The sequence below is a fragment of the Zonotrichia albicollis genome, chromosome 3 (assembly GCF_047830755.1).
Source record: "Zonotrichia albicollis isolate bZonAlb1 chromosome 3, bZonAlb1.hap1, whole genome shotgun sequence".
NCBI lineage: Eukaryota > Metazoa > Chordata > Aves > Passeriformes > Passerellidae > Zonotrichia > Zonotrichia albicollis.
The window spans coordinates 110372453-110394556 of record NC_133821.1 but is presented as its reverse complement, the minus strand read 5'-3'; the positions used below and the strand labels follow the sequence as shown (position 1 = coordinate 110394556).

Genomic DNA, 22104 nt, shown 5'->3' with positions numbered 1-22104 from the left:
AGGGAATCAAGGAAGCCAGAGAGGGACTTTGTCAGGAGCTACAGCACAATGAGTAGTGAAAATTTGAAAGAGAGACAATTTAGGTTAGGTATTAGGAAGACATATTTTACTGTGAGGGTGGTTGGACACTGGAACAGGTTGCCCAGGGCCTTGTTAGTGCCCCAGGCCTGGCAGTGCTCAAGGCCAGCTTGGAGAAAGCCTTGAGCAACCTGGTCTAGTGGAAAGTGTCCTTGCCCATGGCAGGGGACTTGGGACTAAATGATGTTTAGGGTCCCTTCCAATCCCCTAACAGTCCATGATTCTGTGATAAAGCCCAGCCACCATGGGCAATCGGTTACAGAGACTGAATGCCTGAATCACCCCAATGAACTCCCTTTCTCTTACACAAAAGTACTTGGCTGTGTGATAGCAGCAAGCTGGCATCCCCTTACCTGACTGCGTACCCAAGTGCTGCGCAGTGTAGAACAGGATCCCATCTGGAGAGAGAGGCTGGAACTGCAGTTTAATATGGGTCTTGTGCCGGATATAAAAGGGTGCAAATGACATCCATGATGATTCATTATTTCTGAAGGATGCATCACTAATGGAAATATCTGAAAAATGCAAGAGAAAATGTCTTCTGAAAGATATTTTGAGAGGATAGCATTATTATGGAACCAGTTATTTTGTATGGTTTTTAAATTCTGTACATAATACTTCCCATTCTTCACTTTTCACAGAATAAAAATAACCTAGATACAAAATAAAACTTAGATAATAGCAAATCAATGCCATTGTCTTCTGGGCTCCTTATTTTCCTCAACAATTAGGGCTGCAGTTCTGATGCAAAATAAATATGATCTTGTTAGCATTCATTTTCAAATAAGTATAAGTGTAAATTTCACATTGTTTAAAAAATGAAATGCAAAATGCTGTTGCAGGAGTCAAAATAAACATTTTTTTTCTCACCATACAGATGAAAATCCTAGTGGAGGATTTGTAATGAGCTGCTTTGTGTGTTATAAGAATCTACCTTTTAAGTGGGAACAATTCATTAATTGTTACTGAAATTTGTTTCTCGGGTAATCATACTGAGATGTTTGAATTCAAATAATCCTGTTTTATAATGAAAGAGTACACTCACACAATTACAGTTAGGATACAATGTACACTTTTGAGCTTTACACAACTTATCATTCTGTCTTACCTCTTCCCTCAGCACTGGTTGTTCATATACCACTACAAAATCAGGCTGGTTCAGTTGCCTTCAGTCAACTGATAAATTATTATACTTTTCTATAATGCTTATGTGACTTGAAAAATTTTCCATTTTCTCCCACTGTAACATTGCATATTTGAGATATACTGATCATAGAATCAAAGAATCTCAGAATGAATTGGTTTGGAAGGGACCTTAAAGATCATCTTGATCCAACTGCCCTGCTATGGCTAGGGACACCTTCCACTAGGTCAGCTTGCTCAGGACTCCATCCAGCCAGGTCTTGGGCACTTCCAGAGGTGGGGCATCCACAACTTTTCTGGGCAGCCTGTTCCCGTGCCTCACCAGCCTCAAAGATTTTTTTCTTAATACCTAATCTCAACCTACTCTCAGCTTGAAGCCATTCCCCCTTGTCCTGTAACTACACGCTCTTTTAAATAAACTCTCTAATAATGTGAGGTATTAGCTAATTCATGATCATGTTAGTGGTAGTTTTGTGTAGATAAGGTAGTTGTTACTTTACTGTATTTGAGGGCTCACTGGAATAATCAAGCTACTTAGATGTGCGTATTTAGACCTGTGTGTGCAAAACTGTTTTAAGTGTTTAGTTAAACAGCAATGTTAAATGCCTGAGTTGTAAGTGTTCCCTTCTCACTTCTGCATTTCCCAGCTGAAGCTGTGCTGTTTTCCATCTAAGAGACCAATGTCTTTCCTCATTTTGGTGCTCCCAATTTCATTGTTTCATGGTAACTTGCTCTCAGTCACATATACCTTCAGGATGTCCTTGAAGTGCATTCTGAGGTACCTTTTGCTGTCTTTCCACACTCAAGTTTTCTGCCCAGCATCTGCTGGTGAGCCCACTCACCACCCAGCTGCACCTTGCACTGCCTATCACAGATGGGCCTCAGTTATTAGGCTGGAACACAGCCAGCACGCTGCAAGCTCCTGTCATTTGTCTATTTGTCACTCCACCTCCCTCAGAACAGGGCTCAAGGTGTCCCTGGTGGACAGTGTCCAGCAGGCAGATGCATCACTGCAGAAGATCTAGATCTCTCTGTTATCAGCATAACCTGACCTGAGGATGCCTCTTGAATGGGCAGTAACTGCACAGCTGACCTTTTTACTAATTCCCCCCGGTAGATTACAGATAATATTTCTAAGGAAGGTACGTGGATTTGATGGCACAAAATCTCAGTAAGTCTAAAAGTAAGTTGTAATCACTGGAATATCGGTTAGAATGGATTTATTTAATGCTTGAATGATCTGAATCAGGCTTTTGATGGGCTGTTGTTCAATCTATATATTCTCAAATCACTCCCATCCTAAGGGTCACAATAGCTGTTATGCATGCTATCAAGGCTAGGCAGTGTCTGTAGTAATATATTACATAATGGCTAAAGCATGAAGTTCCTGGCATCTATACTTGAGGGTTCACAGAAACAGAAGTATTTAGAATAGCAATTACCCTAGATGACAAATAGTAATAAAGATTGCTAAACAGATTTGGTGCTGTACTTTACATCACTAAAACTTATTAACACTATCAGGTACAAAAGACAGAGTAACACTTTTTATTCCATATGGATTTTTTTTTTCAGGAGGTGAGACAAGGCTCTCCATTAGTAGTTAAAATCCCTATATTGATGTCTTCATATTTTAAAAACAATCAGTAATAATAATTCATTTTGTACATAGACTTTTTTCATGCATAATTTGTAAGTCAGTCTCCTCCTAGAAGATTTTTGCACAGTGAGACTTACATGTGGAGGAACTGTGCCACAGTGGTCAATCTTACATGAAAATGTGCTGCTGCTTGAAAGGTCGCCTTAGGCAAAGTGTGTAATGAGGTATCTGAAAGTCTCTATGGCAGATTCAGTGTCACTTTATCAATGCAGTTAATTCGTTGCTGCTTATGGAGGAAGCCTGGGCAATGACTAGTGTGAGAGCAAAATCAGCAGGATTGAAATGCTACATTGCTTGTTATTGGGAGGGATATGAAAGGAAGATTGCTGTGATAAAAAGCCTTGAAGCAGAGAAAGAGAACAAGGATAAAAGATGATTTTATACTATCACTCAGAGAAAGAATTAAGTCCATGGCTTCATATTTCAGGTAGAGTATTAAAAAATAAGACCCACAGCTTCAGCAACAGATGTCAATAGTAAGTTCCTTTAGTAAGGAAGGTATTACCCTGATTTATAGATATCAAATACAATACTCTATTTAATATACTTCATTCTGGAACTGCTAAGATGCAAATATTGTATTTTCGTTATCTATGAAAAGTATGCTTATTCCCAATAAATGTATCTTACAAGTGTCAGAAAGTAACATATTTTGCCACAATGCAGCAGGAGTAACTATAGGAAGTACTAGAATGGTACTTGTAAATGTCCTGTAGATCCTGCAGGTACTGATTATATGCATGGAAAAAAAATCTCGCTTGACAGGTGCTTGGAATCCATACATGCACACATATCCCAAAACAGAATGCATTGACTCTACCACAGTGCACAGAGGTGAGCAGTATGAAATTTCATTTTTGCAAAATTGCTTCTATAGACAGACAAACTTTGAACGTGAAGAATGTGACAATCCAAGCTTTTCAATTTTTTTTTTATGGCAGGCATATACAAAACTAACACATCAGAGGCTGAGGCACTCTAATGCTGTTTTCTTGGCAGGAAACTTTGTTTTTCACCTAAAATAAGAAAATAAGAAGCTCAGCTAAACTTGCACAAAACAACACCTGTGTTAGATATGATTACTCCTGAGAAACTCTTTGCTAAAATAAATGGGGTAAATGGATGCCTTTGCTGATCCTATAAGCTAAATTGGTAGGAACTTAGCTGTGTAACTACTGCATTACTCACTAGAATGCTTAGCACCGTGGGATGCATTGTGACTACAGCAGGCATTTACACAAATACCTCTGTATCTGATTAATGGCTCTGTTTTCTAAGCTGAACACGAGTATCTGATGATGCTACACAGAATCACAGCATGGTTGGAAGGGACCACAGTGGATCACCTGGTCCAGCCTCCCTGCCCAAGCTGGGTCATCCCAGAGACCATTGCACAGGGTTTGTGTCCAGACAGTTCTTGAATATCTCCAGTGACAGAGACCCTGCAGCCTCTCTGGGCAATGTGTTCCAGCTTCCAACAAGAAGGGGAAAGGAAATGTGAGTCACTGCTCAAAGGAGTGAGGACCTAATAACAAAAGACATAGAAAAAACCATGTTTGGCTCATTTTCTCACTTGGTAAAGCCTGATCAAGCCTCCCCACACCTGATAGCTGAGCTAGGGCAAGTGAAACATCAGTTCCACAGTGATGAGACAGGTGTTAAGGTCCAACCTGCAAATCAGTCTGTGAGTCAGGGTCCAGATGAAGTGGATCTTGATGCTGCTACAGTGTAATTCAGCATGGGATCATGGGGTATTTAAAGCTGCTCCTGAAGCAATGCAGGAGGAAACTCCTGCTGGGGCTTCTCAACAAAACTGTCTGAGACACAACATCAGCCCCATCCCTGTGGGCTGAGAAATGCTCTCAGAGCTTTAAACTCATAATAGGAACTTATATATTGAACTCACATTTATACACTTTAATCTGGGTGCTTTGCTTTAAAACTAGTTCCCACCATTACCTACCTACCTACCTACCTACCTACCTCTGAACACTTTCACAAAGTAAGATGGCAAACACATTTTCAGCATATTGTTCATGCTCATAGGGGAAGTGTAAGTAATTTCAGAGTCATCCTGCTAAGTGCTAGTTAGCTGGCTGGATCTTGTTCTTGTTCGGTTGGGTGAGTGGAGGGAATGGTCAGTAGATGACTGAATTTTCATTGGGACACCACATTCCATGATGACATGGCTGACTTACTGTGGAGGGCATAAACATCTCCTTCATTTTATCATATATGACTTCCCCTTGGGTTTCTGTATGATGTATTTGAGTAGGTAACTAATTTTATTCTACTTGGCATTTTAAATTATATAGATAAATATTGCAAATGCATTTTCCCTTGTGCCTGTCTTGAATATAAAGTTTACTGGGCTGTTAATAACAAACTTGAAGGCTTAGATGACCTTTGGGTAAAACTACCTTTCAGGTAAAATTTAGACAACACATTTTATCCTTATGCAACATGAATGCTGTGGCTACTACTTAAGCATTTTCTCATGTTGCCACAAATTTTCAAAAAATGTCACTGGACACAAAGCTTGATGGGATTGGCATTGCTTACATGACTAAAAGACAATAGTGACAATAGTGACAATAGTCACTGTGACTCAATAGCAAATTGCCCTTATGGTTAAACATAGAAACAAGTGTCCTAATGGTAACTATGAAACAGACTGTGCAAGTCCAACTGCATTGTCAGGTAAATCCAACATAAGTGCACATGACTGTGTATATAAGGTGTCTTGTCATGTACAAGTTGAGCTAAACCTTACTGTGAATTAATTTATCTTACAATAGTAGCCAAAATAAGTCAAGTAACATTCTATACTGTGTAGAAAGTAAAAAATATTTATAGTAAAAATTATTTCAAAAGTAAAGGGTTTTTGTTCTGTTCGTTTATCAGGTAGTTTCAAAAATTTGCTATACTTTTATATCAGAATAATTTGACATCAAAATAATATGTAGGAAATTGACTTGAGCTGAATAAACATAGCCCAAGGAAGTTGCTCACCCTTTGTTCATCAAGGAAATGGCTTTATTGCTTGACATGTATCTCTTTAAACCAAGGATGGAGCAATGAAAACTCTTTACATTTTCTTTCAGTCCTTCAAGAGTTGTTCATTGACAGGCGATATTAGTAGCTGCGGAATTCAGAGACTAATATACAGTTGAAGAATTCTGTTTATTAACTTGTTTCTTTGTGAAAAAGGCAGTAGCATTCTGTTACCATGCCTTGAAGTCAAGAAAAATTATCACAATAGATTTTATGAATGTATGTGGCACAAACTATTCCTGCTAAAGAAAACTGCTGAATAATTTAAAATTCATAGAAATGCTGTGATGAAAACTCTGTTTATTTTCACCACCGGCAAGTGTTCTCCAATAGTGCCATCTATAGAATCTTTCAAATATTGCATTGCTATCCCCTTAAATAACATTATTTTTTCTGTTTTCTCACAATTAACTAATCTGAAATTGTAGGTCTTCTTAATTCCTCTACAAAATTATCTGGGAAATAAATATACTCAGGACCTATAGAAACTCTATCTTATGTGTAAATATATCTCAATGTGTAATGGAACGTCAGAGGAACTTTATTGACTTAAAATTTATTTTTGTTCAAGTTTGTCATAGCCTTTGGTGATGCTGCTTATGACAAGATTCAAGACTTGATTTAATCCATTAAGACAAATGGCAAGAAAAAAAGAGGTAAGCAGTAAATGTTTAGATTCTAAAAGAGTGCTTCAGGGAGATATTGCATGTAGTTGCTGTGTCAATTTTTTCTCTAAACCTCCATTGTTGGCCACTGCTGGAGACAGGATTACTGACTGGCCTCACACAGGCACACAGCTCTTAGGAGAGGAATAAGCTGCTAAGATAGAATTCAGCAGAGATTAAAATATAAATGCAGGCTGTAATTAAGGATAATGCCTGTAATTTTAATATTCACATATCTTAATAATTACTATTTGTGAAAAAAGATATTGTGTATTACATATGTAATAATGTGCTATATAATTAAACTACCTGCTGTAAAAGGGTTTTACACTGTTTCTTCTTTCTCAGGAAGAATCATCCTTGACATTTGATCTTGCCCACTCTTTCTCACAGTAATAATCACAGTGAAACCAACAGGTCTATTATACACTTGCAGGGGAACTGAAAAAACAGGTCCTTAGAGACTTCTCCCTCTTCAGAAGCCCTTTGAGAGATCTAATTACAAAGGTATTCATAGGCACAAATGGAATATGCTGGAATTTGGCCTGGAAAACCATGCAGGACACTCCCCAGACAAATTACTGGAAACTCTTGTTGGTTTTGAATATTGTGTGTTCTTGAAATAACTAAATTATTATGCTGCTGTGGGCTGAATCTTCTTAATCAGAAGAAAAGTTATAATTGTCTGGTGCTTTAGTTGCAAACTTTAAGTCAAATGACCCAAAGATTTTATTAACATCATGTTTTGGTGTCATGGAAAACATAACAATTTTTAAAAAAACCCTAGATAAACTACTTCCCCATATTTCCAATACTTGTGGTTATGGGACTGCTAACTAAGAATTAATGCTGGGTCAGATCATGGCAATGTTTGGATGCCATTTATGCACCTCAGGAGCTGGGCTGGCTTTGCTGTGTTGCTGTCACAGCTGTGACCTTTTCAAACCAGTGGAACAAGATTCGCTGCTTCATGTGTCACAAAGAGTCTTGGAAGTGGTTTGAGTCCAAATGGCAATGTTGACACCAAGCAAAATAGACTCCTCCATGAATCTTCTATTTCCTTCTCATTTCATTTAAATCACTTTTGTTTCTGGAGGTATAAATTAATAACATTTTTGTTTGTTTACATCAGTGTTAGCTTTCTAAAGCTAACACTCTCGTTTTATGAGTGTTAATGGGTTTGGACAACACAGTACACCCAAGAAGTGGAGTTTTAAGTTGTTGAACAAATGTATTACTCTGCCTTGCATGACAAGGCTTTATTTCTTGGGCCCATTCTGATCTAATTTACATCCCTGTCCTTCTTTCCTAGTGCTCATTATGGATGCTTGCCTTCCCAAAACTGGTCTTAAATTTTACAGGCATCTTTCTATTTGTCAGTCACCAGGGTACTGTCTACCTGCTGAACCTCTTGATCTTTCTCTGAGAAAAGCAAGTCCTGGTACTTGCTTTGCCAGGTTGAAATATACAGTGAAATATTTGCTCTCAGTATTTCAGCCTACAAAATATCACTGCACTACTTCCTGAATATGAATTTGTTGTGCACAGGCAATAGGAAATTAAGACTAATTGAAATTGCTACCTTCTCATTGTCAAGTGGGTTTATTTCCTTCTATTTCCTCTAAGACCTTTCTGCAACCTCCTGAGAGTATTGCTCAATTTGCCTATTGGCAATGTCGCTGTGAGATATTCAAGTGAGTCCTGTGACTCTCGGGCCATAAGTGTGCCATGAAAATTGTGTTCTTTAACAGAACTTTCTCTCCCTGTGCTTAGTCTTGTTCTAACTTAGTTTTCCAACCACTGAACAGTTGCTAGTGGAGCTCTGACATCTAAAGCTTAACCATAATGCACCCTATCTCTGTGCTGACAGCCATTGCATCCTTGGTGGCTTGAGCTGATTCTCTAGGCAAGACCATTACAGTGAAGAAGGGCATCATCCTCATCTGCTCATTTGCTTTCATGTATCCTCTCTCATGTACATAGTTAATAAAGAACCTCAAACATTTTTAGTGTTTGCCAAACAAGTTAATGCTTGTTTATTGATGATTTAGCCTGAGTACCTTAATAGTTGTGTTCAGAGTGCTCTTGCTTATTATTGTGGTTCTACCCCTATTGCCCCATTTTCTTGCTTCACCTGACCTGTTCCTGTGCAATCCATACTGTTGTGCTGTCTTTACCAGTTGCTGTTATCTGGTAAAGCCCTGTTTGTTCTTACCCTTTGTAATTCTACTCTATGCTCTTCTTGCTTCATAAATCTCTTTTGTCTTCTTCTCACACTTTTTTCCTTCCTGCCGGTACATTCATTAGTCTTCATCCTTTAATTACCCTTTGTTTCTCCCAGTCCCTTGGGCCTTTCATTGCTCTCTGTCTCTTTTTCCTTTGGCTCCAATAACCACCATTAATCCAGAGATGAGATATTCAATCTTGATAAGCAGCTGTTTTTTAGCAATTTGCCATCCACTAAAAGTGCAAACTGCTCTTTCAAAAATCTCATGATAATTCATTATTCTGCCACAGAGTAAGGTGAAATACAGGGCACAGAGTTTGGTCAGGATCCACAGTACCTATTCATAAAAGGAAAGCTTTTAAATAAAACAGAGATGAACCCTCTAATGTCTTTATCAGGTGAAGAATTACTGCAAGAAAGACAATCTGTAAGAAATACAATTTTCTCTTGCTCCAATATAAGTCCTATACTGATAATGTGGCCATCATAAGAAGACCCAAATGTATTCTGGGACCAGAACACAGGACTGTGTACCTGATTAATTACCAGCTTTGTGTATAGCACATATCCTGATGATCAGTGTCCTGAATCCAGATGGCATTACTTTTGAAAACCTCACTTCAAATAAGAATTCAAAATTGAAAAGTTCATAGAAAGAGCCTTGAACAGCTGTTGCAGCAGAGGCAATAAAGGAAGCACATTCTTACGTGGAATAAGGAATTCAACAGTAACTTTCCAGAAGTTATATTCTTTTTCATTTGAGCCTACCAATTCCACATGTAATGGGATTTAAGAACTATCCATCTACAGGGTGAGGAGGACTGCAAATCAGGTCAAATGCAGTTCAGCTTTTCAGTTTTGTGCTTCAAACTCACACAACAAGAGAGCTGGACCTTGACAGGCAGCTTGGGAAGGCAGCTATTTAACTGTAACTGGAGTTCTCCAAAAGTTTTACAGAAAGCTTCTCAACAGCAAAACAAAAGCTTGTACAAAATTAACGTGAATCTAAGAGCTGTGGAATAGAGGGTGTGGACTGTACCTCCTTACACACAGAGTCAGTTTGGACACTTTCAGGAAAAGTCCCTGAGCTTGCAACACCTGTGTGTCCACATTGTTGAATATTTGCACAATCTCTCAGAGAAGAAAGCATAAAGAATTCCTTTACATGAGGGTAAAAAATGCAAAACCTGCAAACTGAGCAAATATTTTGAAAGTGGCTTGTTGAAAGAAAGCCAGGGAGAATAATCACTTGTGGATTTTTACAGTGATGTTTGCATCTCTTGTCATCATTATCAGTGCATCCCTACCCAGGAGGCTGTAAAGTCAACAGGAACCTCACCATTAGGATCAGTAGAAATTGGATAAGGTCCCAGATGCTTCCCTCTACTGTGATCTCAAGTGTATTTCCCATCATACTTCATTATGATGAGCTTGGGAATTGAACTAAGCACTATAACATTGCTCTGCAATTCTTTCTGTCCCCTTGGTGCCTGACAAATCATGCTTGAGAGCTTGGTTGATTGATTTGAAAAAATTGAAGGAAAACATGGCATTAAAAATAAGCAAAGTAAGGAAACAATATCTAATAATTCATTGTTTTAAATTACTTTTTCCAACAGAAAGGAACATAATTTTCTTAAATCTATTTTGTATTTTGTGTCTCTATGTCACATTTAACTGATATATTGCAAAATGCTGTGGTTTTACATCACCTAACTGTGTGTACAATGTACTGTGCATTTGACATACCTTGTTCACAGTAGGCACCAGTTGTTCCAAGAGGACAGTGACATGTGTAGCCACCAGGCAGTGGCACACAGGTACTGCCTTGCTGACACAGATGTGGAGGATCATGCTCAGGATCACACACTGACACAGTTTCTGTGCAAAATGCACCTTTCCATCCAGTGAGGCAGTCACAGCTGCGGAGGATAAATGAAGGGAAAGAATACAACAGCATTATCAAAAGAAATCAACGTGTCAGTAGCAATCTAATCAAGAGATTTTCAAATTTGGACACCTATATTGAAAAACCTGAATGAAAATAGTTAACAAGAATAGGGTAGTAATCAAGTTCCTCATTTAACTATTTGATATGTTAATTTTATTATAAAAGAAAAATGTACATAACAGGAAATAAATATTTTATCATGAATAGTAACATTACAATATTAGCATCTGTTTAAAAATAAAAAAGGCTTGTAGCTTTCATATGTTTGTTTTGCTCTACAAATACTTCCAAAAGGCCCTGGCTTCACCAGGAGGAGTTAAAGTGGGCATTAAAAGGGAAAGGTAAGCAGCAAAAAACAGTCATAAAAATAAAACCAGCATCAGGGAATTGCCAACAGTTACAAATTTTAGCTACTAAAATTTGAGTCTGTCAGCAACTGCCTTTCACTTAGCCATTGGTAATTTTCTAAATTCTTATAACTGGAGTATCAGATGTAGGTTTGTTGAAGCACTTGATGGAAAAGAGGATAGTAGGTATAGCCATGAAAGAGGTGGCAATCTGAGTTTCATATATCTATGATTGTAATCCTATACCAAATGTAAACTTTCTAAACTGACTGAACCATTGAACTTGTTATTTTCTGCTACACTTTATGCCTTTCTTTCATCCAGGCTGCAAAACAAACCCAAAAAAGTCACACTAACTTATAAATTTAAAATTAGTATGAATTCTATAGAAATTGTTAAATACAGAATACACTTGGCATTTATGTTTAAAATGGCCTCCTTACAAAAGAGTTAAAATTACATATTTAGACCTATTTTTATTCTAGTATTTTGTATCTCTTTATTATTAAAAACTTATTCCCCTGAATAAAAACATTTATGAATTTTTTCACTGGAAGTTTTCTCTCTCAAGGCTAAGAATGAAAACTCATATTTTGATTGGGTTTTGACTGGTCCATGTTTGTTTGGTTTTTTGCTTTGTGCAAACTCTTGAATTTTTCCTTGCACTGACTGATTTGCATATCCTCCATTAATCAGCCCACTGCTTCTGCATAAAACATAATGAGGAGCTTGTGAAACTGCTGTTTCACCAAACCTTCAGATCAGACAGCATGTAAACAAAGCACAGCCAACAAACCCTTCAGAGTGATAAACAGACATTTGGAGTGAAGGGGAAAAGAGGACAGGACCTTGCAAAAGCAAAAGCACCTCAATTCATCAAAGTCAGCATCAGAATGCTTTGTGTCTCAGCTATAAATGTCATGCTTTGATGCATGAAAGCTGCTGAGAGGGGATGTGATTTAACTCCCTGAGTGCAAACAGCAGTGCCCCTTCCTTGTGCCATGAGGGAGGCTGCTGGAGGTGCTGCTGCTGCTCTTGGGCATTGCACATGAGGCTTCTTCCCCTTTCTCTGGCTTATGTCTGCTTATGTCTTTAAATTTCTTTTAAATCTTGTCTCTTATGATCTAACAGAAGTCAAGTTTTTAAATTAATTTAAAATTATTTGCACAGAGCTGAACCTGTTTGCTGGCCTACAGTAGCAATGATCTATCACCAAATGAAGCCCATTTAACACACCTAAGGTAGCTGGACAGCTGTTGAGAAGTTAGATCCAAAATTTCCTAATCTTTAGAGAGATGTGGAAGAAGAAGTGTTTTAGAAATTTTCCATCATACAGCCTGCCATGCTGGTCTAGTTTTCTCTATGTCTTCCTGGTTTTGGTTGCTTGTTTTTCTAGAGCTCAATAACTTGCACTAGTGACTTGACTCAGGGATTTAGAGACCTATTTAGAATCACAAAATACCTCAAGTTGGAAGGCACTCATAGGGATCTTTGAGTCCAACTCCCTGCTCCTTGCAGAACTACCTAAAAGTAAATTGTATGAGTAAGAGCATCATCCAGATGCTTCTTGTATTTCTTTAGGTATAAGAGGTGAGATTCACTCTGAGATGAAGGCAGTGAATTTGATGATACATCAGGTGCCCAGCTGGCTCCCAGCGGCCCTAGAGAGAGAGAGGCAGCTGTTGGCCAGGGAGACAAGTTTCTGACAGAGATCGAACAGAATGCCCAAGTATAAGCAATGGGATCCTCAAGTAAGTGAGCTCAGCTACTAATCAATCAGTGGTGATCGAGCAGGAACAGTCATGGCACCTGGAGCCCCATCCACCCCACAAACCAGCACATGCATGGCCCTAATGATGAAGTCCTGCATTCAGTGGCCTCAACACTGACAAATGATATTTGCCCTCTGATCCATGGTGTGTCTGAGAGATGTGTGAGCCAGCAGAAGAGCTGCAGAAGACTGTGCTCCTCTGGAGTGCTCCATTTCTGTGCTCCTATGAGGACCAGAAAAGTATCCCAGGACCTGTGCCATTGGAATGCCAGTGTTTAGACAACTGGAAAGGCCTGGATCTCCACTGACTCTAATAGGATCCTACACATTTACCTCACCTGGAGACACTAAGTTTATGTGTCTTAGGAGACAATGTCACTGCGAGATACTTTCCTATTTTCAGGCTTCTTGAAGAACATGGATTAAATTAATTTTTCTATCCTAGAGATACCAGTATCTCAAGAGGAACTGCCAAAATGTCTTTTTTTCTTTTTTCTTCTTTTCTAAAGCATATTTTCAGGTGGGAAAGAATAGAAAGGCTTTCAAATACAACTTTGATTTTGTGTCAAAATGTCAATGATTTTGTGTCAAAACAAACTGTATAATCTTGAATCACCTGGTATTGCCAAGGAATCTCAACAGAATGCATTTCAGAGTAAGTACGGGACAAAGTTAGTCAGTTCAGGAAGCAAAACAAACTCCTTTTAAATTTTGGAAATTCAAATACTACTGCAAGTTCTGAAATATTTGTATTTAGAAAGCTCAAGGATGAATTAATTTAATGGCATTTTCTTTTTTGCTTCTTGAAAAATGCTTAAAAGTGTCATTCAATATTCATAGAATTGTTTATTCAGGTTCAAAGTTCCTTACCAAAGGCAAAATTAACTCTCAAGCTAATAACACAGTTTTTACATAAGCAAGGATGACAAGTGTATGTCACTGTCGATTATGAACCAAACCCAAAATTTTTTATCAAAATTCAGGCAAAAATAAAAAAAAAAAGTAATGAAAAGTAATCTTACACATAAAATATGTAAGAAGTGTGTGTGTTATTGCACAGAATCCTGTTCAAACTTTCTTGAACTTTATAGTGAAATAACTAAAGATCCTAAAGGATTAGTGAAGAATTGGAAAGATAACTTAGATCTGAAACAAAACAAAAAACATTCTTCCATTAAATATGGAAAATATTTCATTTAAAAAGTCATTCTCAATGGTAACAAATATGGAATTTCCCATAGCTATGCAAATGTATAGGTATCAAATCAAACAAGTAACCTTATAGCAGAAAAGGAGATGTTCAGGTCTGCACATTCTGACCTGAATTTAGGATTCTATATGCAAGATGGGCATATACTCAATGGAGATCAGACGCTTAATTAATTTATCAAATTAGTGAGACCAGCTGAGATCGGGCAGATGTTTAGTGACATCTGAAACTCGCTAGGGTATCTTGTGTGACCTCCAAACACTTCTTCAGGAGGAACTGAAACATATCTCAGCATCATTTAAGTATCTCAGATAATGCAGGACCAGGAAATCTTAAATCCATATTGGCATGTATTAGCCCCATCAAGCTGCCCCAATCCACAGGAGATTTCTTGATACAATTCTTGAATTTGTTTTGTAGTGGAAAGATTCTGTGCAAGAAAGGAAATTTCTAAGTAAGAGTGGTTTCAAATTCACACAGTGGAAAACCAGAGCATTAACAAAAAACAATCTATGTTCAGGCTGGAAGATAAGGATGGAGCCTGAAGGAAACAAGATTGGAAGAGAATCAGCTGTATTTAAACAAAGAGAACCATGGAATGCTGCAAAAGTGTCCTATTAAATAAGGCAAATTGGATGAAAGATTTTAGATAGCAAATTCACCCCTCAAAACAGAACCTTGTATTGTTTTAAACCATGATTATTAAACAGAGAAATGTATTTTTCCTTACAGAGTATGAGACTTATGTCCATGTGTTCCATATTGATTCTGTCCTTGCACTGCAAATTTATTTCAGTTGAATCTAGCCGAATAATGAGACTACAGAAGCTCCTATTGTGGGCCACCCCACACATATGGGGTATGATTTAATTTCTGAAACCTGAGTGGCTGTTCTCTTTGAAAGCTATAGAATACTGAGAAATCCACATGAGGCTTGGAGATATGACAGAAAACTTATTCAAGTCCCAAGTTCTTCTGAAGCCACAGCTGATGGCCAGACATATACCCAGAGGGGTCTAAAGTAGCACTGCACGCTCACATTCAGCAGATTGAATCTTCTCCATTTTGTCTGATGTTCTGTTCAAAGAGCACACAAGATACATTTTTTTTCTTACTTCACCAACAAGAAGTAGCCATAACACCTAGCAGACAATCTTGTTACATGAAATTTTCTATTTTCCATAATTTTGCATCATCAATAAAATAATAGGGGATATTATTGTCCCTTGAAAATTATATTCTTCATTTTAATATTCCAGTAATTCCCCTTTGTTTTTTTAAAATGCAGCAGTTGTGCCTTGTTGCTGGCCAGAATGTAAAGATTAATGCTGCATATTTCTGTTTCTATTTAAATCAGAGCATTATCCCTATAGCAACTGAATCTACAGCTTAACAGCACTGCACACTTTCTGGCAGGGTGGTGAAAGCAAGACATAAAAATAGCTCAAAACAGCAACCAAAACCTCTGGAGAGATCTCATTTCAGCAGAGAAAATATTTGAACACAAATCCAGTTCCCTCAAAGACTCTGCTCTTCAAAGGAACACAGATGATTTGAAATTAGAAAGAAGTTCCCTCTGAGAAAATATATTGAGACAATATTGACAGCTACTGCACTTTGACAGAAATTAGATGTAAGCTAAATCCATGTCTCTTTGGCAATGCTCACTTTTTCTGTGAGAGGAAAAGGCGGCCATTACTGGTACATGCATGCACATGCGCCTGGTGTGTGAAGACCTAGCTGTCCTGAGATATGGGGACAGGACGAGAATTCAGTAGTAGGTCACTATAAATTAAATGCAAACAAACAAACCACCAGAAAAACCAAATTACACCTTTTTTCCGTCCTTCCTTCCCCCTTCCGCCAGTGCCCCAGAAATTTTAGAATAATCCCTAAACTAATCTGGAGTACAAACTGTGATGATGAAAAAGAACTTTGTCTATAATACCAAGCTTGCTATGTTCTTCTGTCACCAGCTGCCATTCTAGCCTGCCACCTGCTTTCCAAATGGGCTCTGTATGCTGCTGGTGGTGGTTCACCTTAGGGACATGAAGGTGACAGCACAGCTGAGTAAATTGCTGAAGCAAGGATTTAGGTGGGTGGATGGATGGGAGTGGGACATTTCAGCCCATATTTATGCTTTTTTTGTGTTGCAATTTTGGTTTTGTATTGCCTCTAATGTGCTCATAAGGAGAAAGACCATTATCCTTTCTTGTTCCTCAGAAAGATCAAATGTCAAGGGTTTAACAGCTCTGGAAGGATCCTGCAAAGTGCAACAGTTGTGACATGCAGCAGTGCAACAATCAGAAAACAATTCCAAATTATATTTTTTTAAAGTATTTCCTTCATTACTGTATTTAGCAGAATATAAATACACTCATTAGGGGAATGGGTAGCAATCTGTGTGCTAATCTTGGGGTCAGTTTTCCAAATATGAGTACAGTTTACTAGCTCTAGAAGCAGTTTTTTTGTACAAATTTTCTTACAGGTGAAGATATGTGTCACAGGCAGCAAAACCAATTACCAAATAATTCTCTCTCCAATACAGAGTTAGTAGATTGTTTTTGGTTTGACAGGTATGCAAATGTTTTTCTTCATAGCACACAGAAAGGCAGGTTTTTGTTGTTTTAAGAAGCATCATACAGAGGCTCCATAGTGCAAAGCCTTTTTTCTCATTCAAATCTGTCTTGCTGTCTGCAATGTTTCCAGTCAGTATCTTAACAAGTTTTAAATCAGCACTTTTCCCTTTTTAAAAAATTTATTCAAATATGTGGAAATAAATGAGCACATGTGAAAGCACATAAGGGGAAGCAAGCACAATTAATCTTGGCAGATACTTCTAAAATAAAAAATCCTCATCAGCAAAGGTTTTACAGCTGTGTTGCAAAGTGAAAACAAAATTCATTACAATGGAAGTGTTGACACTCAACAGCAATTTGGAACTGCAAATGAGCTTCCTCCCTCTGTGCATACAGCCTGGGCACTCAGCTCCCTCTACACTGAGAGACAAGGCATGAAAGACCAGAGACTCATCTTTTGGGCAACCTCTCCTGGTTACCTCCTCTCATCCCACAGATCAGCCAGGTGAGCAGCTTAGAGATGAGCTGACAGACTTTGAACAATGTCTGGAGCTCCTACAGTTTAAACTGGTTCAGAACTTTCTAATATTGGACAGTCGGTGGTTTATTCCACAAGGGGTTTTTTAATGGAAAATAATAATTCCCAGGAAACAGACATTGCCTGTTTTTGCCCCATCAGTCACATTTGGACATTAACACAGTCAAGCTCTCCTCTTTATTACTTTTTCTCTGCTATTCCAGCTGCTCATTTAATTCTAAAGAAAGGGTCACACATCTAATTCTTCCCATGCATTTTCCAGTAGGTCTGGATGCCAGTGATTTAGTGGAGCACAACCAGTCCATGGAATTTCTTAAAAATATTCCCCAGAAATGGTTCTAACATTATTTTAATATTAATGTGTTTGTCTAACTGAATGAACTTTCATCACCTTCCTTCCTTCCTTCCTTCCTTCCTTCCTTCCTTCCTTCCTTCCTTCCTTCCTTCCTTCCTTCCTTCCTTCCTTCCTTCCTTCCTTCCTTCCTTCCTTCCTTCCTTCCTTCCTTCCTTCCTTCCTTCCTTCCTTCCTTCCTTCCTTCCTTCCTTCCTCCCTTCCTCCCTCCCTCCCTCCCTCCCTCCCTTCCTTCCTCCCTCCCTTCCTTTCCTTCCTCCCTTCCTTCCCTTCCTTTCCTTCCTTCCCTTCCTTCCTTCCTTCCTCATTCTGTTACGAACACAATAAATTACCACAGTTATTAGTCTAGGGACAGTCTATGCTGTGCCTAAAAACATATATATATATAAATATATATAAATATTTACTTACTAAACAGTAGAGCCACTTTCAATGCACTTGCCACCATTTCTGCATTTTATTAAACTGCATGGGGAATCTTTACATTGTCCAACACTGCGACCAGAATTGGGGTGTCCTTCTGGAGTTCCTGGTGACTTAAACTCTTTATTAAGGCTGGTGCGAACCTGAACATCAAAAATGCAACCTCAAAAGTAGAAAAAAAGAAAGAAATTAAGTTTAAAACAGATAGTGAAAGGCAAAACTGAACAACAGGACAGTGTCAACCCTCAGTGAGCGGGTTCCTCCAGAATATCTTCAGTGAATGGGCAACCATACCATCTACAGGAGATAAAGGTAGGCCAGCTACTTTCTGTTCAGGCAAATCAGTGGATGATCAGAAGTCCTTCATTTAATGGTGCGTAAAACAAAAGAAATAGTTTCTTAAGGAAGAGACAGAATATAAAGTCAGTGACTAGATGCAATTTTGTGTTTACACACTCATGCTCTTACAGGAATGTTTCTATATCAGATAAAAACAGTCACAAATCCCAACAAAATATAAAACACCAAAAAACCAACCAATCAACCCACTAAAGCCCCCAAAACCCAAGAAAAAAAAAGAGAAGCATAGCAAGAAATCTACTTAATATAAAATATAATAGAATCCAGAAGGCATCAAAGAATATAATGCAAATAAGGAATGTGGACTTGAATTTCCATAGGCTGAAAAGGACTGCTTCAGGTAATGACTCAAATTCTTCCCTTCTCAAGTGAATGCTTCAGTCCTTGGTACATGCAGGTCATGTCACACATGACATTTTTAGGTCGAGGTAGATTGCCTCTTCAGGCCCTTAATCTCAGAAAATAATTTTAAGAATTAACATATACTTGTAAGGTAAACACTTCTGCGTCTACTGCTCGGTCCTGCGGCCAAGTGACCTGGCATGGTCACAATTTTATTATCAAACTTTTATTACTTTACAGAAGAGTACAGCTGCATGCAGACTGCCGCTGGGAAATGATCCAAAGATTATTTTAAGTCCCTGAACACAGTAAAGAATTGTTTAGGAAAACAATAATTGTCATAAACATTTGTTAGGGAATATTGTAATAATTTATTTGTAAAAATGTTTTGTAAAGATGATCGAGTGCCAGTGCCTGGATCTATGCTGTGATTTTCTTTTAATGTCATAATCCATTGGTATCCCAAGTGAAAGGAGGAGCTAAAGCTTCCAAGTGAAGCAGAGGTGTTCCCTGCTTGCTCCTTCCCAGCAGCTCCTGCTCAGCCTGTGAGCTTTCCAGGGACTGCCCCTCCGGAGACACTTTGCTCTGCCTGGTGGTGTCACAGGATAGTCTGCCTTATGGGTCAGGCTGAAGTCACCAGTACTTCTAGATCATGTTTATGGCTCCATGTGCTTATTTCTATACTGCAAAACTGAAGGTGATGCCATATATTTATATAACATTTTTTTGGGATCAAATCCTAAATGACCTTTCAAAATGTACCCCAGCATCCAAGTAATGTATAGTCACACTTAAAGGTAGCCTTAAACATTTTTGAAATGTCATCCAGATCTATACATAAATATATATACAATTTCAAACTGAAAATCAGATTTCAAACCACATTACTTAAACTAGTACATAAATGTATTTGAAAATGCCCAGAGCTTTTTAAATGTGATTTATAAAATTTAGTTGAGATGTAGAGAATTCCTACAGTGCCTGAAATCACAAGAAGAGTTGGAATTCAGCAGTGCATATCAGAGGCTCTCTGCTTAATATTAGAAGCAGGGAAAGGTTATGATATGGAGATGGCAAGTAATCATTACACTGATTTTAAAAGCATCACTTAACATGAGTTTTTGCATGATTCACTGAAATCACAAAAGAAATAGACTTGCATCTGAAAGACAATGTGATTTTTTATAGTTACATAATTTTTTTAAACAAAATATAAGTAATATCTACAAGCAAAATAACTATTTTAAACAGTTTCATGATAGTGAAAGTAGCTTTCTTTGGCTCTTTCCATATTTCACACATTTTGTAGCTCTGTCTATATATTGACACATAACTATTAATTCAGAAACTCTTAATAAGTAATTTAAAAATAACCTAGTTTGATGGTTATTTGCAATCTCTCTATTATTGCCTTTTTGCTTTTTACAGGGTTGTTTTTTAGGCCACCTTATGCTTGGTAAACCCTAACTAATGTTTCATCTCTTTATCAGTAGCAGATAAAGCATGTTCTGTTCTCCTGGGTCTCGCTGGAGTGCTAAGAAAAAGCAGCCAGAGCTCTGCGTAAACAATGGAAAGCACAGTGAGTCCCCAAGGACTTTCAGGTCATCATGGAAAATAAACTGGCATTTGTGTTGATGACTAGTTTGAGTGTACCAGCCACAGTGTAACTGTGCCATCGAGGTTAGGAACAATTCTTGAGCACTGGTAAACAAAGCATGCAATAGGTGCGAGAGTGTTTTGGCCCAGCTAAGTTAAACTGAATCTTTTATTTAATGAGTCAGAGCAGCAATTTGAGCCTGTTGTAGCAAGTACTACACAACCTTCTGCAGAGGGATCAGCTGATGAATGTGCCTTGTTTCTGACCTGAATCTCCTTAGCTCTCCCAGTTCTGGGCCCCTTTTAATGAGAGACTGCCAACTATTCTGAATAATGGAGAGGTTTCCTGACACAGCCAAGTCTGCAAAAGGAACTCTAAGTTCCCGACTTTGTGAGTTAAACTTGGCGTGATTCTGAACATCAGTTTTATGCAAGTAAACAGAAATCAGACACCAAGACTGTACACTCACAGAGGGTATACTACCCTTTTTTTGCAATCTTTTGAATTGTGGCTTCTTAGACCACACCTAGACCTTTCTATTATTGTCCTTTTTTACCATCAATTTATTTTATAGCTTTCACCCCAGTCAAGCAGAGCTCATAAACCACTAAAGAACCACTAACAATGGATTAAGTAAACTTGAGGTGTTATCATAAAATATATTACTTCACTGCTCAGCTTTACTTTTTGTTTGTTTTTTTTCTGATATACCCTTATCACACAAAGAATTTTTCTGCAATTTTTTGCTAGGATCCCTTGCCCACTTGTAAGCACTTGGTGCTAATTTGGCTAAAAAGTACACAAAGCAGGCATTTTCAATATGTACTAAAAGTGCAGCAAGAGAACTGACAGAAATAGATACACTGATAAATGTATTGTATCTGAATGCAGTACTGAATTTACAGATTTCTTAAATCCTACCTATCCTTAAATGCTTTCTTTTCCTCTGTCTTTCTTTGCTGTTTGTGAGTGTTGGTTTAAAGAATGGCCCTGACAGTGACTACTCAGGTCTCCTCAGAGCTGTGACCCAAACACCCAGAGGTACCTGTACGGATCATAAGCACTGACTAAAAGCCAGTGCAGAACTCACTTTCCTCTGTGACATCAGTGGTGCAGGAACACAAAGATAAGTAGTCTCAACCTTGGCAGGCTTGTAATGTACTCTAGCTTTTTATGAGCTTAAACTTTGACTGAAAGGCTATATTTGTATCTATTTGGAACTCAACTGTGTTCTGGGTTTATTCTATTTTTAAAAAGTGATTGCATTACCTGCAATTTTATTTACTTTGCAAAATAATTTATGTGAAGAGATGGCTCTTTCAGCATGAAAGAGGTTCTTCAACAGTTCAGCTTTGTGGTAAGAGTTTCTTTAGCCTGTTTACTCCTCCTTTTAATAATATTTGCTGTCAAACAGATTACTTCTATAGCCATGCTACATCCTGCTTAGGAACAGGACCACAGGAACAATCAGTTGCTTCTCTTTCTCTGCTTCTCACTTACTTCTAAATGCAAGCCCTGGCTCTCCATCTGTTGGATTGATGGCTAGAGACTGAATCCTGCAGTCATGATAGCATGGAGCACGAAACATCAGAACTCTCTCTCTTTTGTCCCTGACACCAGATTTCTCTCTGCCTCTTGCAGAGATGGAAGGGCTGGAAATTCAGCTGTAACTTCCAGCTTTTCCCAAATAATTCTCTGTCTCATTTTGTCTAGCTGAGTCATAGTGCTGAGTTGTGCAGACCTTTGAACATCAGTCAGTTGGTTTCATGCTCCCTTTTCAGATTGTCCATTAAGGACCAGGCTGAGT

At 38.2% G+C, this 22104-nt stretch overlaps 1 protein-coding gene across 4 annotated transcripts in view; it reads right to left on the bottom strand.

Moving 5' to 3' along the window:
- Positions 1-22104, bottom strand: part of EYS (eyes shut homolog) — a 790428-nt gene that overhangs the window by 15113 nt on the left and 753211 nt on the right. For all 4 annotated transcript variants that reach the window (XM_026791587.2, XM_074538459.1, XM_074538460.1 and 1 more), the window contains 3 exons: positions 17987-18161; positions 10577-10749; positions 432-593 (listed from right to left, as the gene is read on the bottom strand). In XM_026791587.2, coding sequence (XP_026647388.2) covers positions 432-593; positions 10577-10749; positions 17987-18161 — 510 coding nt within the window. The remainder of the gene's footprint in view (positions 1-431; positions 594-10576; positions 10750-17986; positions 18162-22104) is intronic.